Consider the following 21,242-nt stretch of genomic DNA (forward strand, 5'->3'; position numbering starts at 1 on the left):
GGAAATTTGGACCAGAAAGAAATGGACCAGAAGAGAAACATGGAAATTAGTATTCAACTACTGTTATTAATATTTTTTGTAACTACCAATACCATTATTTAGTTTAATAGAGTGGAATTACAATTGCACATCAAGTGAACAAGTGAACGAACACTGAGTTCCAACGATGCGCAACAGACTTTTTCTTTAAAATGGGCCTTTTTCCCTTTTTATTTTCCTTACTAACACTCTGCCCTGATTAAGGATAATCCTAACTGCAGGCTGAGAATAAACGGGGAAGACATAAAACAAGTACAGAACTTTTGCTACTTAGGAAGCTGGGTGACATCAGGTGGCAGGTGCGACTTGGACATCAAAAGAAGAATAGGGATGGCAAAAGACACCTTTACGAGAATGAAGAGTATACTGACCAACACTAAACTAGGTATGACAACCCGCCTCAGAGTACTGAAATATCACGTTTATCCAGTTATGTTATATGGCTCAGAATGTTGGAGAATATCTAGAAACATGAGGAAACGAATTGTAGCAGCAGAGATGTGGTTTTTGGGGAGGATGCAAAGAATATCAGGGACGAAACGAATACCTAACGAGGATGTCATGAACAGAGCAAGCACAAAAAGGGAAATAATGTATGAGATCATGAAAAGGCAACGTAACTTCATTGGACATGTGATTAGGAAAGAGGACTTACAATGCACGGTAATTATGGGAAAGATTGAAGGGAAGAAAGCAAGATGAAGACAAACACAAATGGTGATGGAGACAGCAGCCAGAGAACTGGAAATGAATACCAGTGAATTGATCCACTTGACCCGAAACAGGAGGTGTGGAACATGGCAGTCAAAGCTCAAACTGGGCACGCCACCTGATGAGGATGACGATCCAGATTAAGATTTATAAAGTTCAGCCACTTAATTGCATACGGTGTACTGTCGGATATTTTGCGGTGCGGATTTGTAACCAGGCAACATATCACGCAGCATCCACAGAAACGAGATTTCTCAGTTTTCGCGGAACCAGGAGTTGTTTTCCCCCACACGAACACGTGCTGGCCGAGCCCGAGGCTCACACCTATCGGATCCATTTCTCTCCAGCCCTTCACCTTTCCCACCTGACCAGCTTATCACCTTCCAGCCGTCCTCCTTGCCCCTTCACTTCCAGTCCCGAAGAAGGATCCCAGCCCGGCGCGTCAGCTGCTTGTTCATTGGCCGAAACGCTGCCCGGCCCTGACGAGTTGCTCCAGTGCTTTGTGTGCGGGTTGAAATGTGGTTTTCTAAGGGGAACATGGGGTGGGGTGGGAAAATCTTCTTCACTCCAGAGGGTGGTGAGAGTGTGGAAGGCGCAAGTGCTGGATGCATGTTCGATTGTGACACTTAAGAGAGGTTTGGATGGGTACGTGGATGGGAGGTGTACGGAAGTTTGTGGTCCTGGAGCAGGTCTATGGGATTAATAGTCCAGCAGGGACTAGATGGGCTGAAGGGCCTGTTACTGTGCTCAATGACTCTGTAACCTCACAAGACTTCAACCGAGAGATGGGGTCAGTGGCCGTTTGGAAAGTGTTGTACAGAACAGACTCCTCAATATGGCTGGTTTTCAAAGCCTTTATTCATGTCTCAGAGATGCAGAAAGCAGAAAAATCACTTGATATCTGTGTTAAGCCATGCATGGAAGTCTCCCCCTTGCTGTTTTCCAAGGCTCCCCCACCATCTTGATCAATTTATCACCTCCCTACGAGAAGACACCACTTTCCCATTCACAACCTCCTCCACCACGGTGATCGTCTTGGTCTGGGTTGAAACAATGGGCTCTGAAATGAAAAACAGTCAGTCAGCGATCTCACGGGACGGTCACCTGATACAGTCACCAATCAGCGTTCACAAGACCATCAGACATAGGAGCAGATTTGGGCCATTCAGCCCATCGAGCCTGCACAGCCATCCCATCATGCTGATTTACAATCCCTCCCAACCCTGTTCTCCTGCCTTCTCCCTTCTCCCGTAACCTTTGACGCCCTGACTAATGAAGGATCTATCAGCCTCCAGTTTCCTGAAATATTGCACGGTGAACCTGTGGGATCCGTGGCCACAGATGGCTGTGGACTTCAAGTTATTGGGGTAGACTGAAAGCAGAAATAATGTGCCTAATTCTGCTTGATGTACCAAATGATCTTAAATGTACCAAATGACTTAGCCACTGCAGTTGTCTGTGGGAATGAATTTCACAGACTCACTGCCCCCAGGCTGAACAAATTCCTCCTCTTCCCTGTTCTGAAGATACATACTTGTATTCTGAGGCTGTGTCCACTGGTCCTAGATTCCTCCACTGTAGGAAAAATCCTCTCCACATCCACTCTATTTGTGATCTGGTCCTAGACGCTGCGCATTATAGGAAACATCCTCTCCACATCCACTCTATCTGTGTCCGCTGGTCCTAAGCTCCCACACTACAGGAAACATCCCCTCCACATCCACCCTAACTATGCCCTCTAGTCCTAGACTCCCCGACTATAGGAAAAATACTCTCTACATCCATTCTATCTGTGTCCTCTGGTCCTAAACTCCCCCACTATAGGAAACATCCTCTCCACATCCACCCTATCTATGCCCTCTAGTCCTAGACTCACCGACTATAGGAAACATCCTCTCCACATCCACTCTATCTGTGTCCTCTGGTCCTAGACTCCCCCACTATAGGAAACATCCTCTCCACATCTACGCTATCTGTGTCCTCTGGTCCTAGACTCCCCCACTATAGGAAACATCCTTTGGTTGCCGCCCGACCTGCTGATTTCCTCCAGGATTTTGAGCGCATGACCAAACTTTCTCAGCCCAACTGCGCCGTGCAGACACGGTAAGATAGCCTACTCACTTCTTTCCTCGTTGACCATCGTCTTCAGTATTGTTGACTTGCTTGACACTTGGCCAGAAGACTGACCCCTGAAAATCAAAAGGACAGAGTGTGACCTTACACTACGGGAAGGGCTGGGAGTGGGAGGAGGTCAAGACTTCCAATTAATTATTGCCTGCCACAGAACCTTAGCACACATCTCACATCATATCACAGGCAAAGCCCACCCCACCATCGAGCAGATCTACAAGGAAGAAAATAGCATCTGTCATCAGTGACCCCCACCACCCAGACCAGGCTCTCTTGCCATTGATACCATCAGGAAGGAGGTACAGGAGCCCCAAGACCCACACCACCAGGTTCAGGAACAGTTATTACCCCTCAACCATCAGGAAGGAGGCACAGGAGCCTCAAGACCCACACCACCAGGTTCAGGAACAGTTATTACCCCTCAACCATCAGGAAGGAGGTACAGATGCCGCAGGACCCACACCACCAGGTTCAGGAACAGTTATAGAAACCATAACCATCAGGAAGGAGGTGCAGGAGCCTCAGGTCCCACACCACCAGGTTCAGGAACAGTTATTACCCTCTCAACCAACAGGCTACTGAAGCAGGTTGAAGAACTTCACTCAGCCCAACTCTGAACTACAACTCTTCCACAACCTACAGGACTCACTTTCAAGGTCTCAACAACTCATGTTCTCGGTATTAATTTACTTTTACTCAACATTTGCACGACTTGCCCTCTTTTGTATATTGTACATTTTTTAATCAGACTTTGTTATGTAGAGTTTTTTATCTACTCGATTGTATTATTTTACTTCCTTGTCAACAGCTGAGTCTCTTCCCAGGGCAGAAATGGTAACATGAGGGGCCACACCTTTTAGGGGAGGAAAGTATGGGAGCGTTGTAAAAGGTTGCGTTTCTTTTTGACAGAGAGAGGTAGGCATTTGGAATGCCCTACAGGGGCAGTGGGAGAGGCATAAGCATTTAGGGAACTGAGGAATCTCTAAGATAGGGACAGGGATAATGGGAAAATGCAGGAGGGAAGGGTTGGATTGATCTTACAGAAGGTTAGAAGCTTGGCACAACTTTGTGGGCCGAAGGGCCTGTCCTGTTCTATGTTCTAGGACTGGATTGTATTCAGGTTCGAGTCTGGCCTGGCGAGTTGCTTACCCGTAGCCGCCCAGCAGCCTGCGATAGGTCTCAATTTCCGCCTCCAGTCTGCTCTTTATGTTCAGGAGCCGCTGGTACTCCTGGCTCATGGACAGGATCTTGGCGCGGAGATCGCCCAAGTCCCCTTCCAGACCGTTGATGGTCATCTGCAGATTGGCCCTCTCGCCGGAGAAGCGCATGTCAACCTCGTTCAGGTTACCCTCCAGCGAGGCGATCTGAGGGCAAGAGGTGGACGGTGAGAGGGGGATTTCCAGTGACCGGGCTGCACCCACCCGAACTCCCGTCCTTCTACAGCCACGCGGTAGAGAGCATCTGAACAAACTGCATCACCGCTGGGCACGGGAACTGCCCGGCAGCACACAGGAAGACTCGACAATGGGTAGTCAAAATTACCCAACTCTACACCGGCACCAGCCCACCCACCATCCGTATACAGAAAGGTGCCGGAAACAGGGCCGGGAACATCATTAAGGATCACACCCACCCTGCTCCCGGACTGTGTGTCCCACTCCTGTCACGGTGGAAGATGTGTAGCATCCACGCCAGGACCTCCAGACACAAAAAACAGTGACTTTCCAACAAGCAGTGAGGCTGATCAACACCTCCACCCAATAACCCACACCTTCACACACCCCAATCACCCACTAACCAACCCTTCCACACCCCCAATCACACACTGACCCACCCCTCCACACCTCCAATCACCCACAGACCCACCCCTCCACACCGCATTCACCCACTGACCCATCCCTCCACACCCCCAATCACCCACCGACCCACCCCTCCACACCCCATTCTCCCACTGACCCATCCCTCCACACCCCCAATCACCCACTGTCCCACCCCTCCACACCCCCAATCACCCACTGACCCACCCCTCCACACCCCCAATCACCCACTGACCCACCCCTCCACACCCCCAATCATCCACTGACCCACCCCGCCACACCCCCAATCACCCACTGAGTCACCCCTCCATACCCCCAATCACCCACTGACCCACCCATCCACAGCCCCAATCACCCACTAACAAACCCCTCCACACCCCCAATCACCCACTGACCCACCCCTCCAATCACCCACTGACCCACCCCTCCACACCCCCAATCACCCACTGACCCACCCCTCCACACCCCCAATCACCCACTGACCCACCCCTCCACACCCCCAATCATCCACTGACCCACCCCGCCACACCCCCAATCACCCACTGAGTCACCCCTCCATATCCCCAATCACCCACTGACCCACCCATCCACACCCCCAATCACCCACTAACAAACCCCTCCACACCCCCAATCACCCACTGACCCACCCCTCCACACCCCCCAATCACCCACTGACCCACCCCTCCACACCCTCAATCACCAACTGACTCATCCCTCCACAGTCCCAATCACCCACTGACCCACCCCTCCACACCCCCAATCACCCACTGACCCACCCCTCCACACACCCAATCACCCACTGACCCACCCCTCCACACACCCAATCACCCACTGACCCACCCCTGCACACCCCCAATCACCCACTGACCCACCCCTCCATACCCCCAATCACCCACTGACCCACCCCTCCACACCCCCAGTCACCACTACTTTATTAGTTGCTGTCAGAGTCACCTCATGTACAGACACTCCTGTACCCTGCGTCACTTTGCGGACATACAACCTTTGCGAATAATCAATCAATCAATCAATCAATAGCTGGGTGGCTGCCTGGCCTCCCCCACCACCAGCCCAGCCCGGAGGGTTACTCACAATGCTTTGCATCGTGCTCAGCTCGGTCTCCAGCCCCTGACAGCTGTGCCTCAGTTCAGTTAGTCTGGATTTCTCCCCATCGATGGCACCCGATTTGATGCTGATCTCCTGTTGCACAGCCGCAAACTGAAACAGTTGAAAGTAAATTTTTATTGTCAAACCAGACGTACCACACAACTACACTGTTGATGTCCAAAACTCGTCTGTGAAAGGTCTGTTGGGGGTGGTGCTATCGTCGGGCACGTGTCTAAAACCCCCACACTCCCCCATCCCGGGACCTACAGTAGCTCCAAAGACCTCACCCCGGGGAGAGGAAGGAAAAAATGGGATATACATCTGGGAACAACTTGAAAGACTGGGTCACAACATCGGACTCTGGTGAGCGGCTGTCAGCTGCCGATTCTGCAGTAGGGGTGATGGGCCCTCTGCGAGCCGAAGGGTTGTGGGAGCATTTGAATGATGGGGTAAGTGAAGTCATCCCCTCTGATTCATGGTTGATGGTGAGGGGTGATAACTGTTCCTGAACCTGGTGTTGTGGATCCTGAGGCTCCTGTAGCTCCTTCCTGATGGTTGAGGGGTAATAACTGTCCCTGAACCTGGTGGTGTGGGTCCTGAGGCTCCTGTACCTCCTTCCTGATGGCTGAGGGGTAATAACTATTCCTGATCCTGGTGGTGTGGGTCCTGTGGCTCCTATACCTCCTTCCTGATGGTTGAGGGGGTAATAACTGTTCCTGAACATGGTGGTGTGAGTCCTGATGCTCCTGTACCTCTTTCCTGATGATTGAGGGGTAATAACTGTTCCTGAACCTGGTGCTGTGGGTCCTGAGGCTCCTGTACCTCCCTGATGGCTGAGGGGTAATAACTGTTCCTGAACCTGGTGGTGTGGGGCCTGAGGCTCCCGTACCTCCTTCCTGATGGTTGAGGGGGTAATAACTGTTCCTGAACATGGTGGTGTGGGTCCTGAGGCTCCTGTACCTCCCTGATGGCTGAGGGGTAATAACTGTTCCTGAACCTGGTGGTGTGGGGCCTGAGGCTCCCGTACCTCCTTCCTGATGGTTGAGGGGGTAATAACTGTTCCTGAACCTGGTGGTGTGGGACCTGAGGCTCCTGTACCTCCTTCCTGATGGCTGAGGGGTGATAACTGTTCCTGAACCTGGTGGTGAGGGTCCTGAGACTCCTGTACCTGCTTCCTGATGGCTGAGGGGTGATAACTGTTCCTGAACCTGGTGCTGTGGGTCCTGAGGCTCCTGTACCTCCCTGATGGCTGAGGGGTAATAACTGTTCCTGAACCTGGTGCTGTGGGTCCTGAGGCTCCTGTACCTCCCTGATGGCTGAGGGGTAATAACTGTTCCTGAACCTGGTGGTGTGGGGCCTGAGGCTCCCGTACCTCCTTCCTGATGGTTGAGGGGGTAATAACTGTTCCTGAACCTGGTGCTGTGGGTCCTGAGGCTCCTGTACCTCCCTGATGGCTGAGGGGTAATAACTGTTCCTGAACCTGGTGGTGTGGGGCCTGAGGCTCCCGTACCTCCTTCCTGATGGTTGAGGGGGTAATAACTGTTCCTGAACCTGGTGGTGTGGGACCTGAGGCTCCTGTACCTCCTTCCTGATGGCTGAGGGGTGATAACTGTTCCTGAACCTGGTGGTGAGGGTCCTGAGACTCCTGTACCTGCTTCCTGATGGCTGAGGGGCAATAACTGTTCTTGAACCTGGTGATGTGTGTCCTGAGGCTCCTGTACTTCCTTCCTGATGGCTGAGGGGTAATAACTGTCCCTGAACCTGGTGGTGTGTGTCCTGGGGCTCCCGTACCGTTTCCCTGATGGCAGCAGTGAGACGAGAGCATGATCTTGTTATGAAGAATAGTGATAAAGCTTCCCAAGGAAGGAAATTGGGGAGAATGGGGGAGGGGGAGAGTTATGGGTACCCTCAGTGACACCTGGTAGAGTGGATAGACTTGCAACAGCGTAAAACCGTGGTTAGACAACTTTTGGAGAATTGTGTTTATTTCTGGTCATCTCATTGCGGGAAGGATGCAGAGGGAGATCCACCAGGATGCTGCTTGGATTAGAGAGGGTGCAGAGGAGGTTCAGCAGGATGCTGCCTGGATTAGAGAGGGTGCAGAAGAGATTTGCCAGGATGCTTCCTGGATTAGAGAGCATGTCTTATGATGATAGTGAGCTGGGATGTTTCTCTTTGGAGTGAAGGACGATGAGAGTAGGCTTGACAGAATTGTGCACAATGGTAAATGGCACAGATCGAGTGGACAGCCAGAGAATTTTTCTGCCCGGGTGGAAATGGCTAATACAAGGGGGCATAATTTTAAGGTGACTGGCGGAGAGTGTAGGACGGGATGTCAGAGGCAACTTCTATCCGTCGGGATTGGTGGGTGCAAGGAATGTGTTACCAAGGGTGGTGGTAGAGGCAGATTTAGTAGGGACATGGAAGAAACTTATAGATTGATACATGGATGGAAGAAAAAATGGAGGAGGGATGAGTTAGATTGATATTGGTGTAGGTGAAAAGGTTGGCACAACTTCATGGGCTGAGTGCCCTGTATTCTGCTGTAATGTTCGATGTTCTGTTGGAAAAGCTATAGTTGCCTGCTCGCTGGTGGGGAAGGTAATGGATAATTTGATCATTTGGGAACCAGTGGGATGGTTAGGGAGGAAATGTTTCTTGAATTGGGGTGGTGGGACAGAGTCGAAAGTTTGGAGACAGGACGTTCCAGAGAATCGTCACCGTGTCTTCCACTCAAACAGCGCAGAAAGAAGCTGATCAGCCCAGTGGCTCCAGAGGGGCAAAGTAAACCAGGAAACATGGATGTGTAGGAATCTGATTTCTCTTATGCCTTGACAACTGATCGTGTGTCAAATGTTAATTTTAAATCTACCGAAGATGACACTGCAGGATTGAGTGAGGATCAGCTGTGAAGGGATAGAACCAGCATGATGGTCTGAATGTCCTCCTCCTTTCTGTGTGGGGCTTAAACCTGGAATTCTGAGGGTGACAGGTGCAAGGGCTAGGTGTTGAGTCATCGTGTGATGGTGCAGAGATCGGGGTGGGATGACACCGTAACGGCTGACAAGGTTCTAATACATCTTGTGGGGTGGGGTGGGGGGAGCTTCAGCCCGGGTAGTTGAATTCCAACGGTGTCTCTGAGGCAGCTGCTCATTCTGCCCAAGATCTCTGACTTCACCAGTTTGCTCCAGTATTCCAAAGACAGGGCAGTACGCAAGGGCTCAGGGTAAATTGCCCTCTGTCTAGATTCGGGTTGAGAGGAAAATTGGATGGGCCATTATCAATTGGGAGAGAAGATGCCACGGGCCGAATGGCCTGAATATGCCCCTATACCCTGCGGTCACCTGGACGTGTGAACAGGTGGGTGGATGGGCCGCAGGGCTCGAAGGGACCGGGAGGGCCTGTTCTGCGCGGATTCTGGGAATACGATCCCCGTTACCTGCTGCTTGTACCAATCGTCGGCCTCTGCCTTGTTCTGGTTGACCATGGCTTCATACTTGGCCCGAATTTCTCCCAGAACCTTGAGCAAGTCCACGGAGTCTGCAGCTGTGACATCGACAGAAACATTGCCGGTCATCTGGGACTTCAGGCTCCTGAGCTCCTGCAGGAAGGAAGAATACGTACCGATTTCACCCTCTGATTCTCGGCAGTGACACAGAACAGAAACGACTCACAATGTTTGGGCAATTATGCCCATTGCTTACATCTTCGTGGTTTTTCCTGATGTAAATGAGCTCCTCCTTCAGGTTCTCAATCTCGGTCTCCAGCTGACTCTTCACGAGGGTGAGGTTATCCAACATCGTGCGCAGACCATTGATATCGTTCTCAACGGACATCCTGATGGACAACTCAGTTTCAAACCTATCGAGATGGGAAAAGAGCAGGACATTTTGGTCATCGGTGGCCAGGGCTGAAGTCGTTAAGCTTTTCCTGCACCAAACTATACAAGATATCTGGGCCTGTACTCACAGGAATTCAGAAGAATGAGGGGTGACTTCATTTAAACACATCGAATGGTGAAAGGCCGAGATAGAGTGGATGAGGAGAGGATGTTTCTTATCGGGGAGGAATCTAGGATCAGAGGACACAGATAGACTGGATGTGGAGAGGATGCTTCCTATAGTGGTGGAGTCTAGGACTAGAGGACACAGATAGAGTGGATGTGCAGAGGATGTTTCCTATAGTGGGGGGGTCTAAGACCAGAGGGCACAGATAGAGTGGATGTGGAGAGGATGTTTCTTATAGTGGTGGAGTCTAAGACCAGAGGACACAGATAGAGTGGATGTGGAGAGGATGTTTCCTATAGGTGGGGAGTATAGGAGCAGAGGGCATGGGCTCAGAATAGAGGAGCATCCTTTTGGATGGGAGATGAGCCCCCCATTTCTATCCTGTTTTCCACCCCTATGCTTAGACGAAGAACAAAAACATTTGCTCCAGAGGGGCTCACGGTGAAGCATTAAAAAATATGGGATCCAGAGGGGTACAGCACTGGAAATGAAGTCGGAGGTTTGAGCGGAGATTGGTCGACAACCCCTTTGTTAACTCATTACATGCCAAACCTCTGAATTCGCTGCATACTATAACAGAGAGGCAGGAAAGCTGTTAGAATCTGGAGCAAAAAGAAACACAAGGTGCTGGTCAAGCAGCATCTGTGGAGGAAGTTTTATGTTAACGATAGTCTATGTCATTTTCAACCACACAAGACACTCTGCAGATATTGTAAATGCAGAGCAAACCACACACACAGAATGCTGGACAAACTCAACAAGTTGGGAGGCATCTGTGGAGAGGAATAAAGAGTTTTGATTTCTCTCCATAGATGCTGATTGACTTGCTGAGTTCCTCCAGGAGAGGCAGTGCAGTATGTGTCTGTCTGTCTGTGAGCCTATGCTTGTCTGAGCGCCTGTGTCTGCTCTTCTCTGTTCCCAAGAGGGGGAAAAGGAAACTTCCAATTGTTAGATTGAGATCTCTGTCAGTGTTTCACATGCCAAGTTTGTTCGGATACCAGTGTCACTGTATTGTATTTGACTTTCTGGAAAGCATGAGCCTTTTATAATATTATTCCAGTTTTTTTTTGCGGGGGGGAGGGAGGGGGAGAATACGGTGGGTCTACTTCCCGTTTCTAGGCCCCACACTCCAGTCCAGTAGCTGGCGGTAATGGACCTTATTCTGGTCCGCCAGTCGCCATTAAACTTCCGGAGAAGAAGACGACGACCTGCAGGACTCAGTTGGTCCACTGTCCGCCCTTCAGCGGAAGGGAAAGGGGCCGGAGGAGGCAGACGCGGTCAGTTGGAACCCAAAACTCGCATCGGCAGGCTCGGTACTAACTTGGCTTTGAAGTCTTCCGCCGCCAGTTTGGAGTTGTCCACCTGGAGCATGATTCCGGAGTTGGCCAGGATCAAGTCGTTGATCTGTGGGAGACAGGAGGTGGAAGTGTACCGGGTGGAGCAAGGGGGACGTGGGGAACCACAGGCACACCGTCCCGCCCGCTTCTGGTTTGCAAGGTTAAACTTAAACCCCTCAACCCCTACCTCTCTCCTCCCAGCCCCCGTCTATCTCAGGGCTACCTCTTCCTCCACCAGCCCCTCCCTCCTCCACCCTGCCCTCCCCACCAAGCTCCTCCCTCTCCACCAGCCCCTCCCACTCTCTCTCCGTCTCCTCCACCCCGCCCGTCCCCCTTTCGCCTTCGATCCCCTTTTCCACGTGGATTTTCCCGGTTTCTTCCCGCATCGCACAGACGTGAATCGAGGGCCCGCTACGTTGACCCGTTTCGATGGCCGTGCGAGAAGTAAAGTCAATCCTTCACCCCCCTGCCCCGGCCCTTCCCCATTCCTTCCCTCGCACCTAACGTTCTCCTCTCTGCGGAGGGCACGGCCTCAGACCAGAGGATAGAGGCGAGGAGGAATTTCTTTGGTCGGGGTTGGTGGCGAATGTGTAGAACTCGTTTACTACGGGCGGCCGCAGACAGGTTGGGTAGTCTTCAAGCGGGAGGTCCTCAGGGGCGGCGAGGCGCCCCTTTCCCTCCGCCAGCCCGCGGGGTCACCCTTGGGCAAGGTGGTTAGCCCACCTTGCCCCCTCCTCACATCCACCGTGTCCACATGAAACCGTGAGATCAGGTGGTGGACGGTCGAATGAGCAGTCGATGCCGGTCACAAGTCCTGGTGATGTGACCACTGACGCCAGGCAGACAATCTCTGAAGAGTATTGGTACTGGCCGGGGGTGGGGTTAGGGGCGCCCATCTCGTAAAGGCAATGGCCAACCACCTCTGTAACTTCGCCAAGATTCATTTGAGAGGGACAGAAGGTTAGCCAGACTGGAATGGCGGCCCACACTCGATGGGCTGAATGGCCCCGTTCTGGTCGGGTGTCTAATGGCCAACCTCCTCGCACCCTGACATCTCCCCGGCACACACACACACACACACACACACACACACACACACACACAGACTCACTCACACACACACACACACACACACACACACACACACACACACACACACACACACACACACACACACTGACAATCACTGGGGTGAATGGGAGTTGCTTTTTCGGGGCTCTTACCTGGTCGCGAAGGCCCTTGATGGTGGCCCAGCACTCGCTGTAGTCGCGGGTGGTGGGACCCGCCTGTTGGTAGTACTCCCGGATCTGAAGCTCCAGTTCGGCGTTGGACTTCTCCAGGGAGCGCACCTGGTCCAGGTACGTCGCCAGCCGGTCGTTCAGGCCCTGCATGGTCTGCTTCTCGTTCAGCAAGGCGGCGGAGGAGATGCTGTACCCGCCGCCGGACGCGCTGCTGAACCTGCCGCCGAACCCAATGCTTAACCCGCTGCCGGATCCGTACACCATGCCGGCGCCCAGGGCTGAGCCCAGGCCGTAGCTGGAGGCTCGGCTCTGGCCGAAGCCGTACATACTGCCTCCCCGCATGCTTGAGGAGACCCCGGACATGCTGCGGGACCCCCAGCTCTGACCGCCGCTGCTGCTGCTTCTGAAGCTGGTCTGCATCTTGTTCCTCAGGCCTTACACCGAGCCACTGGTGTGCGGCCACCTCCTTCTCGCCTCTTTATATCCTCATCCCGAGCCGGGCCACCGCCCAGAGAGAGAGAGGGAGTTAAAAAAAAAGCGCTGGGCGTGGAGCGGGTAAGCCGCCTGGGGCTCCTTGGAGGGTCTCGAGTTACGGGGGACACACCCAGAGTCCGGAACCCACGATCCCGCCGCCTCCCACGGCCGCGGAGCAGATCTGATCCATTCTGGAGGAGAGAGAGACAGAAAGTTTCTCCAAATTTAATTGTTCAAGTGCAAATGTGTAATTGTCGTTCAACCACTCTTCCGAAATCAGCCAAGCCCACAGCGTTCCTCCGGGACCCGCGGGGGGCAAAACAGGTTACCGACACGTACACAGCATAAAGTTAACGATGGCGGGAAAGCACACGGTTATAACATACAATGATATATTTAAAAATAATGACTGGTGTGGGGTTTGGTTCAACATTAATCGATCCCTGTAGCAGTGCCGGTGAAGGTGCCAGTAACAGCGGGGAAACCCGCCCTCGTTCTCAGTCCCTGCGAGTCAGTCGGGTGTATTAGATTTCAGAGAGAGATTTCAGACAGCGAGCTGAGGGTCAGCGGATTTACAACGGTGGGAGTGTCGGGGGAGCGAGGAGGGAGGGAGACAACTGTGTTGATGTCTTCCGCTTCTGTAGTGGGAGGGGCCGAGTTGAGTGAGGAAGACCCCCTCCCAAGTATTGCCGTAGCCCTTTTCTCACTGTTACCGTCAGGGAGGAGGTACAGAAGCCTGAAGACACACGCTCAGCGATTCAGAAACAAATTTCACGACACATGCCGGCGATAATAAAGTGATTCTGAATGGCAAATGGGCTCTTGGCTTTAAATAATCCCAGTCATTCAACACCACTTTCAACAGTGAGTTCCCGGCGGTGAGGGAGCTGGTCCTGCAGCGTGCTTTGGAGAGCGGGTTGGGGTGGGGGAACGAAGGAGGAAGGGCATGGCGAGACACTGAAGGTGTCGCGGTCACACAGCGCAAACTCCAGTTGGTGACGGCGACTTGGTCCGCTGGACCCGGACTACCGAGGTCGGGAGTGGGGAATTGTCCCAGCGCAACGGCTCTCCCCCCCCCCCCCCCCACTTTTAAAAACTACCCCGCACAGGTTCCACTCTGTCATTGGATTCTTCAGAAAGCCTACAGAACACCACTTAACGCGTTCAGTATGAATGTGAGACGGAGAAGGCTTTTCAGGGTCTATTCTTGTCCTGGTGAGGGGTCTCGGCCCGAAACGTCGACTGTGCATTCCTCTCCATAGATTCTGTCTGACTTGCTGAGTTCATCCAGCATTTTGTGTGTGTTATTCTTGTAAAGTTTCAAATGATGAATGAAGTGTACTTTAATTAAAAATAGTTGTGGGATGTAACAACGACGGGAGGTCAGGGAGAGGAACGGACAAGGAACCAGCGTTTAAAGGGCGAAAGACTTTTCCCGGCAGAAACCCAGTGTGGGTGTGGGGGAGGGAGAGGGTGTGGGGCGACGCAGCTCCCGTCGCGTTGATAGTGGATGTACGGTCAGTTGTTAATTTTAAAACGGGTCACCGGCACATTTTGTTGAGAGGAGGCGGGAGGAGATCTGTCGGCCAGTTCGGTTCCTTCAGCTTGTCAGAGCCGGGGGTGGGAGTGGTGACAAGCCCCCTTTATGGATTAAATGCTCCCAATGGCTTTCCTCTCAAACAGCCTCTGACAACCAAGTCATCTCCCGGCCTTCACGTGTGGTTTAGCAACTAAGCCCGGCGGAACCGTGTCTACCGACAGGAGAAGGGGCAAAGGCGGTTTATCGGCGCCTTAAAACAAGTTGCTCCGGCAGATGGGGCTCGTCAGCCGCTGTTGGCAGCTCACCTTGGAGAAAGAAAACTCTGATCTCAAATCTCCCGCTGTCTTGCGGCTGTACCCAATGATGGGACGGCTTCGGAAGTAAACCCCGAGGGGAAAAATCCGGAGCTGGAGACCTACGCTGACGGGCGACCCCTGCGGCGCTGCGGGGGCCAGGGTGTATCGGTCTCTGCCGCTCCTGCGTGGAGAGACGGGGAGCCTGGCGCACCGACAGCAGATCAGCCCTGGCTCGCGTACTGGCGTGTCACGTAGACAGCCGGGGGACGCAACATTCATGGGCGACCCCGAGCGACAGTTCTTCAGAGTGTGGGTGCTCCGTCAACCGGGACTACGGCTAATGGTAGTAACCCACCCCCCACCACACACTCTGGGAGGATGCAGTCGCACACATAATGCTCCCCTCCCGCCGCCCGCCGCTGCCACAGCGTCCCGATCTGCTGAACTACAAGTCCCAAAGCCTCCAGCGATAATGATACTGCTTTTGACAAAGTAAAATAAGAACTGAACTGACAAATTACCAAAAAAAACAATCATTATGTAACCACGAATGCCCTCAGATTAACACTTCCTGGGACGGGCACAGGCACAGTTCAGTGGCAAAGCGTCACTTACCAAAGTCTTGTTTTAAAATACAAACTCACAAAAGACACCACACCTTGCTATAATTACAAGCCTGATCCAGATTTAGAGTCAGAATCTGGCAAACTATATTGTGACCAATCAGTTATTACAGATAGGACAATCCATAGTAACTGTCTGTATATCATATTACAGGATAAACTAGCAAGAAGAACTTGTTTAATAGATATAGCCATTCCAAGCACACATAACATACAGAAATCAATCAGTGAAAAACACCAGAAATATAGTGAATTAAAAGAGGAAATTGAAAGGCTATGGAATATGAACAGGATATACATTGTCCCAGTAGTAATAACTCCAACTGATATCATCCCAAAGTCACTACGCAATAGCATTAAACAGTTATGGCCACACAATAATATCCATAAAATCTTCAGAAAGCCAAAATACTAAACACCACTAGAATAGTCTGAAAGTTCCTCGCAATTCACAAATGAGTGTACTTGGCTGTGCCCTTAACTCAGCTTTTACCAACCTGAGCTGAGAAAGAAAACAAACAACCTTGTTATGGAGCATGCTCCCTACAGATGATGTAGTTCACTGTGTTTCACAATGTGATAAGGTACAAACATTGAAATAAAAGAGAAAAAGCGGTTATCTAAAGGCAAGGTTAAATAAATCAGAATCAGGTCTAATATTACCGGCATATGTTGTGAAATTAACTTAGCGGCAGCAGTACAATGCAATACATGATAATATAGAAAAAATAAATAACTGAATTGCAGTGAGTATATATATATATATATTAAGTAGTTAAATTAAAAATAGCATAAAAACAGAAATAATAAAAATAGTGAGTTAGTATTCATAGGTTCACTGTCTATTCAGAAATTGAACGGCAGAGGGGAAGAAGCTGTTCCTGAATCGTTGAGTGTGTGTCTTCAGGCTCCTGTACCTCCTCCCGGATGGCAGAGGGGAAGAAGCTGTTCCTGAATCGTTGAGTGTGTGTCTTCAGGCTCCTGTACCTCCTCTCGGATGGCAGAGGGGAAGAAGCTGTTCCTGAATCGTTGAGTGTGTGTCTTCAGGCTCCTGTACCTGCTGCCTGATGGAAGAGGGGAAGAAGCTGTTCCTGAATCGTTGAGTGTGTGTCTTCAGGCTCCTGCACCTGCTGCCTGATGGAAGAGGGGAAGAAGCTGTTCCTGAATCGTTGAGTGTGTGTCTTCAGGCTCCTGTACCTCCTCCCGGATGGCAGAGGGGAAGAAGCTGTTCCTGAATCGTTGAGTGTGTGTCTTCAGGCTCCTGTACCTCCTCCCGGATGGCAGAGGGGAAGAAGCTGTTCCTGAATTGTTGAGTGTGTGTCTTCAGGCTCCTGTACCTGCTGCCTGATGGAAGAGGGGAAGAAGCTGTTCCTGAATCGTTGAGTGTGTGTCTTCAGGCTCCTGTACCTGCTGCCTGATGGAAGAGGGGAAGAAGCTGTTCCTGAATTGTTGAGTGTGTGTCTTCAGGCTCCTGTACCTGCTGCCTGATGGAAGAGGGGAAGAAGCTGTTCCTGAATCGTTGAGTGTGTGTCTTCAGGCTCCTGTACCTCCTCCCTGATGGCAGAGGGGAAGAAGCTGTTCCTGAATCGCTGAGTGTGTGTCTTCAGGCTCCTGTACCTCCTCCCTGATGGCAGAGGGGAGGAAGTTGTTCCTGAATTGTTCAGTGTGTGTCTTCAGGCTCCTGTACCACCTGCCTAATAGCAGAGGGGAAGAAGCTGTTCCTGAATCGCTGAGTGTGTGTCTTCAGGCTCCTGTACCTCCTCCGTGATGGCAGAGGGGAAGAAGCTGTTCCTGAATCGTTGAGTGTGTGTCTTCAGGCTCCTGTACCTCCTCCCTGATGGCAGAGGGGAAGAAGTTGTTCCTGAATTGTTCAGTGTGTGTCTTCAGGCTCCTGTACCACCTGCCTAATAGCAGAGGGGAAGAAGCTGTTCCTGAATCGTTGAGTGTGTGTCTTCAGGCTCCTGTACCTCCTCCCTGATGGCACAGGGGAAGAAGCTCCACACCCCGAATCACTCACTGACCCAACACTCAACACTCCCCCATTAACCCACTGACCTACACCACCACACCCACAACAACCCAGTGACCCAACCCTCCACACCCGCGATCACCCACCGACCCACCCATCCACACCCCCAATCACCCAACGACCCACCACTCCACACCCCCAATCACCAACGACCCACCACTCCACACCCACAATCACCCACAGACACACCCCTCCACACCCCCGATCACCCACTGATCCACCCCGCCACACCCCCGATCACACAATGACCAACCCCGCCACACCTCCAATCACCCACTGACCCACCGCTCCACACCCCCAATCACCCACTGACCAACCTCCACACCCCCAAACACCCACTGACCCACCCCTCCACACACCCAATCACCCACTGACCCACCCCTCCACACCCCTGATCACACATTGACCAACCCCTCCACATCCCCAATCACCCAGTAACCCAACACTCCACACCCGCAATCACCCACTGACCCACCCCTCCACATCCCCAATCACCAACGACCCACCACTCCAGACACCCAATCACCCACAGACACACCCCTCCACACCCCCGATCACTCACTGACCCACCCCTCCACACCCCGAATCACTCACTGACCCAACCCTCAACACTCCCCCATTAACCCACTGACCTACACCACCACACCCACAACAACCCAGTGACCCAACCCTCTACACCCGCGATCACCCACCGACCCACCCATCCACACCCCCAATCACCCAACGACCCACCACTCCACACCCCCAATCACCAACGACCCACCACTCCACACCCACAATCACCCACAGACACACCCCTCCACACCCCCGATCACCCACTGATCCACCCCGCCACACCCCCGATCACACAATGACCAACCCCGCCACACCTCCAATCACCCACTAACCCACCCCTCCACACTCCCAATCACTCACTGACACACCCTCCACTCCCCCAATCACCCGCTAACCCACCCCTCCACATCCACAATCACCCGCTGACCCACCCCTCCACAAGCACGATCACCAATTGACTCACCCCTCAACACCCCCAATCACCCACTGACCTACCACTCCACACCACCAATCACCGACCGACACACCCCTCCACACCCCCAATAACCGACCGACCCAGCCCTCCACACCCCCGACCACCCAATGACCCACACCTCCACACCCGCAATCACCCACTGACCAAACCCTCTACACCCCCAATCACCCACTGACCCAGCCCTCCACACTCCCAATCACCCACTGACGCACCCCTCCAAACCTCCAATCACCCACTGACCCACACCTCCACAACCCGAATCTCCCACTGACCCACCCCTCAACACCCCCAATCACCCACTGACCCACCCCTCCACACCCCCAGTCACCAACTGACCCACCCCTCCACACCCCGAATCAACAACTGACCCACCGCTCAACACCCCTAATCACCCACTGACACACCCCTCCAAACCTCCAATCACCCATTGACCCACCCCTCCACACCCCCAATCACCCACTGACACACCCCTCCACACTCCCAATCACCCACTGACCCTCCCGTCCACAGTCCCAATCACCCACTGACCCACCCCTCCACACCCCCAATCACCCTCTGACCCACCCCTCCACACCCCCAATCACCCAACGACACACCCCTCCACACCCCAAATCACCCACTGACCCACCCCTCCACACCCCGATTCACCCACAGACCCACCCCTCAACACCACCAATCACCCACTGACCCACCCCTCCAATCCTCCAATCACCCATTGACCCACCCCTCCACACCCCCAATCACCCACTGACCCACCTCCACACCCCCAATCACCCACTGACCCACCACTCCACACCCCCAATCACCAACGGACACACCCCTCCACACTCCCAATCACCCACTGACCCACCTCCACACCCCCAATCACCCACTGACCCATCCCTCCACACCCCCAATCATCCACTGACCCACCCCACCACACCCCCAATCACCCACTGACCCAACCCTCCACAGTTCCGATCACCCACTGACCCACCCCTCCACACCCCCAATCACCCACTGACTGAACCCTCCACACCCCCAATCACACACTGACACACCCGTCCACACCCCCAATCACCCACAGACCCACCTCCACACCCCCAATCACCCACTGACCCACTACTCCACACCCCCTACCACCCACTGACCCACCCCTCCACAGTCCCAATTACTCACTGACCCACCCCTCCACAGACCCAATCATCACTGAAGCACCCCTTCACACCCCGAATCACCCACTGACCCACCCCTCCACACCCCGAATCACCCACTGACCCACCCCTCCACACCCCCAATCACCCACTGACCCACCCCTCCACACCCCCAATCACCCACTGACCCACCCCTCCACACCCCCAATCACCCACTGACCCACCCCTCCACACCCCCAATCACCCACTGACCCACCCGTCCACAGTTCCGATCACCCACTGACCCACCCCTCCACACCCTCAATCACCCACTGACTCAACGCTCCACACCCCCAATCACCCACTGACACACCCGTCCACACCCCCAATGTCCCACTGACCCAGCCCTCCACACCCCCAATCACACACAGACACGCCCCTCCACACTCCCAATCACCCACTGACCCTCCCGTCCACAGTCACAATCACCCACAGACCCACCCCTCCACACCCCCAGTCAACCACTGACCCACCACGCCACACCCCCAATCACCCTCTGACCAACCCCACCACACCCCCAATCACCCAACGACCCACCCCTCCACACCCCAAAACACCCACTGACCCACCCCTCCACACCCCGAATCTCCCACTGACCCACCCCTCAACACCCCCAATCACCCACTGACCCACCCCTCCACACCCCAAATCACCCAACGACCCACCCCTCCACACCCCCAATCACCCACTGACCCACCCCTCCAAACCTCCAATCACCCATTGACACACCCCTCCACACCCCCAATCACCCACTGACCCACCCCTCCACACCCCCAATCACCCACTGACCCACCCCTCCACACCCCCAATCACCCACTGACCCACCCCTCCACAGTTCCGATCACCCACTGACCCAACCCTCCACACCCCCAATCACCCACTGACTCAACGCTCCACACCCCCAATCACCCACTGACACACCCGTCCACACCCCCAATGTCCCACTGACCCAGCCCTTCACACCCCCAATCACACACCGACACGCCTCTCCACACTCCCAATCACCCACTGACACTCCCGTCCACAGTCCCAATCACCCACTGACCCACCCCTCCACACCCCCAATCACCCACTGACCCACCACGCCACACCCCCAATCACACTCTGACCCACCCCTCCACACCCCCAATCACCCAACGACCCACCCCTCCACACCCCAAATCACCCACTGACCCACCCCTCCACACCCCGAATCACACACTGACCCACCCCTCAACACCCCCAATCACCCACTGACCCACCCCTCCAAACCTCCAATCACCCATTGACCCACCCCTCCACACCCCCAATCACCCACTGACCCACATCCACACCCCCAATCAGCCACTGACCCACCCCTCCACACCCCAATCAGCCACTGACCCACCCCTCCACACTCCCAATCACCCACTGACCCACCTCCACACCCCCAATCACCCACTGACCCATCCCTCCACACCCCCAATCACCCACTGACCCACCCCTCCACACCCCCAATCACCCACTGACCCACCCCTCCACAGTTCCGATCACCCACTGACCCACCCCTCCACACCCCCAATCACCCACTGACTGAACCCTCCACACCCCCAATCACACACTGACACACCCGTCCACACCCCCAATCACCCACTGACCCACCCCTCCACACCCCCAATCACCCACTGACCCACCCCTCCACACCCCCAATCACCCACTGACCCACCCCTC

At 53.6% G+C, this 21,242-nt stretch overlaps 1 protein-coding gene across 1 annotated transcript; it reads right to left on the minus strand.

Moving 5' to 3' along the window:
* Nucleotides 1-1,607: 1,607 nt before the first annotated feature.
* LOC140191322 (keratin, type I cytoskeletal 19-like) lies at nucleotides 1,608-12,937 on the minus strand. The gene is made up of 8 exons (XM_072248619.1): nucleotides 12,372-12,937; nucleotides 11,133-11,215; nucleotides 9,509-9,665; nucleotides 9,244-9,405; nucleotides 5,790-5,915; nucleotides 4,030-4,244; nucleotides 2,872-2,939; nucleotides 1,608-1,810 (listed from the first exon to the last, which is right to left on the minus strand). Exons 1-8 carry the CDS (start codon nucleotides 12,807-12,809, stop codon nucleotides 1,716-1,718), a joined length of 1,344 nt encoding a protein of 447 aa, XP_072104720.1. The 5' UTR covers nucleotides 12,810-12,937; the 3' UTR covers nucleotides 1,608-1,715.
* Nucleotides 12,938-21,242: the final 8,305 nt, after the last annotated feature.

The sequence above is a fragment of the Mobula birostris genome, chromosome X (genome assembly GCF_030028105.1).
Source record: "Mobula birostris isolate sMobBir1 chromosome X, sMobBir1.hap1, whole genome shotgun sequence".
In the NCBI taxonomy this organism is placed as follows: Eukaryota; Metazoa; Chordata; class Chondrichthyes; order Myliobatiformes; family Myliobatidae; genus Mobula; species Mobula birostris.